The sequence below is a fragment of the Cannabis sativa genome, chromosome 4, assembly GCF_029168945.1.
Source record: "Cannabis sativa cultivar Pink pepper isolate KNU-18-1 chromosome 4, ASM2916894v1, whole genome shotgun sequence".
In the NCBI taxonomy this organism is placed as follows: Eukaryota; Viridiplantae; Streptophyta; class Magnoliopsida; order Rosales; family Cannabaceae; genus Cannabis; species Cannabis sativa.
In genome coordinates, this window is record NC_083604.1 from 11,622,735 (window position 1) to 11,624,758 (window position 2,024).

The window sequence follows — 2,024 nt, forward strand, 5'->3', positions numbered from 1 at the left end:
TTCAACTAATTAAATAAAATGACATAAAGAAAATCATTCATTTACTCACTAGTCAGTTCAGTACTCACTTCCAACCAAAATATTGGATAACCTAACCCTATTCATTCCTTCAATTCTCTTAAGATTAGTCCTACCAAAAGATCAGTGCTATTTATTCACCAAAGCATATTATTATAGATATTAAAGGGGAACTGATTATTGACGTTATGTTTTGGTATAATCTAAATCTAAACTAAACCAAACTTCATATTTGGATAAAGATAACAAGCAAGAGAAATTGTCATTAGCTACAATTACACTCCTAAGAGAAAGATTTTCTAAGCAAACGGAAAAAAGAAAAAAATCAAATCCAAACTTCCAAACCTCCAAACCATTATCTACTGCATAGTTTATCCTGTATGAAAAAAAAAAAGAAAAGAAAAGAGGGAAAGAATTCAAACAGTTAACATGAAACTTTTACATAAACAGAGCAATCTGTTTGTGTTGGAGATTGAAGAACCTGTTGGATGAACTTTTTCAACCCTTCAAGTCCAAAATTCTATTCTATGCAATAACAAAATCCAAGCCATGATCATCTACTTTGAGAGTCATCTTTCTCAACAGAGTTTTCAGGTCCAGATCTCTGCTCAGCTTGCTGCTGCTGCTGCTGCTGTTGTTGTTGCTGAAATTGAACCAAAGTTTGCGAATTCAAAACCCGAATATGACCATCTTGAGAAAGACCGAGTTCCAAACCCGGAACATGTTGATTTCCCCCACCTGGTCCCATAATTGCTGGAAAACTCATTGAACCTAAGTTCATACCAGGAAATTCCAAGCCATGGATTCCAAACTTAGGCAAGTAATTCAAGTTTTCGGTAGCGAAACTCGATGTTGACTGACCAGAATTGTGCACAAACCCTGACCCAATTCCAGTTATTGCAGGCCAAACACCATGAGATCTTCCCAAGTGACCACTCATAAGTGTCCAATTGCCACCCCTAGGGATTAAATCATCAATCTTTGAATGCAAACCGGAAGAAACAGAGTTCCCCTGTTCAGAAACAGAGGCCCCTGAAGTAGCAAGAGCAGAAGCAGGGATAGTCCCGGAGCCAGTGGCGGCGATGATCGAAGGCTCAGCTTGTTGTAAGAGCCACTGAATGGTCTCACCATCAGATTTATGACCCAATTCTCTAGTCAATTGAAAAACTCTGGCGGCGCATAGTGCTGGCATCCTAATTCTTCTTCCTCTGCCATCAACCTTTTTGTGTCTGTCCTTATTAGAGCTTCTCTTTGGGGCTAATTGCTTCTTGTTGTTGTTGTTGGTATCATCTTTGTTTGAAGTCACAATTTGGAAGTCCTTGATTTCGGCTGCCTTGTTCTCTGCCATGTCTGCCTTTATTTCTCTTCTTTTTCTTGTTTTGGCTTTGGGGGAATGACCCAAAGGTGGGCACCTCTCTTGGGTCTCTGGGGTTGGTGATTTTTTGATATATTTTTGTTTTTCTTCAGCCCTTGCAGTTGTGTTCCATGAGAACAGAGCAGGGGTGATTTTGGAATTGGGTGTTGTTATTATTATTATTATTATGATTCATGACTTGACCTTACAATACCGTAGACTTTTGTGACCCCTTTTGGTGTCCATTTTGTCAATGGAATTATCTTTGGGGTCCAATAATTGAAACTATTTTAATTTTCAAATCAATTTAAAGTGAACTTTATGATTCACTTTCTGATTTAAAACCCTCTCCTTATCTGTTTTCTTTCCTTGTTTTTTTATCGAGTTAATTTAATATTATTGTGTGAAAATTTGGGTTATTAAATTTATTTCTCACATTGAGAATTTTGATAATCTAAAAAACGGGTAACATTGCTTAAATTAATAGATAAATAAATAAAATAAAAAATAAAAAAAGGGGTAATCTAAAGTGTTTTAGGCATTTAAATAGTTGTAATTTATTTTTTATTTGAATATTAACATTATATAGTTATAGCATCTAATTAATTTTTTATTTTTAAAATAATTTATTGTTTTAATTTTTCAAATATTT

At 35.1% G+C, this 2,024-nt stretch overlaps 1 protein-coding gene across 1 annotated transcript; it reads right to left on the bottom strand.

The window, feature by feature from the left end:
* Positions 1 to 235: 235 nt before the first annotated feature.
* On the bottom strand, positions 236 to 1,694 carry LOC115714915 (transcription factor TCP20). Its single transcript, XM_030643673.2, has one exon. It carries the CDS (start codon positions 1,364 to 1,366, stop codon positions 572 to 574), a length of 795 nt encoding a protein of 264 aa, XP_030499533.1. The 5' UTR covers positions 1,367 to 1,694; the 3' UTR covers positions 236 to 571.
* Between the last annotated feature and the right edge of the window lie 330 nt (positions 1,695 to 2,024).

Bases quoted from the DNA above. Each gene is read 5' to 3' on its own strand.
- LOC115714915 (XM_030643673.2), bottom strand. From the start codon at position 1,366: ATGGCAGAGAACAAGGCAGCCGAAATCAAGGACTTCCAAATTGTGACT.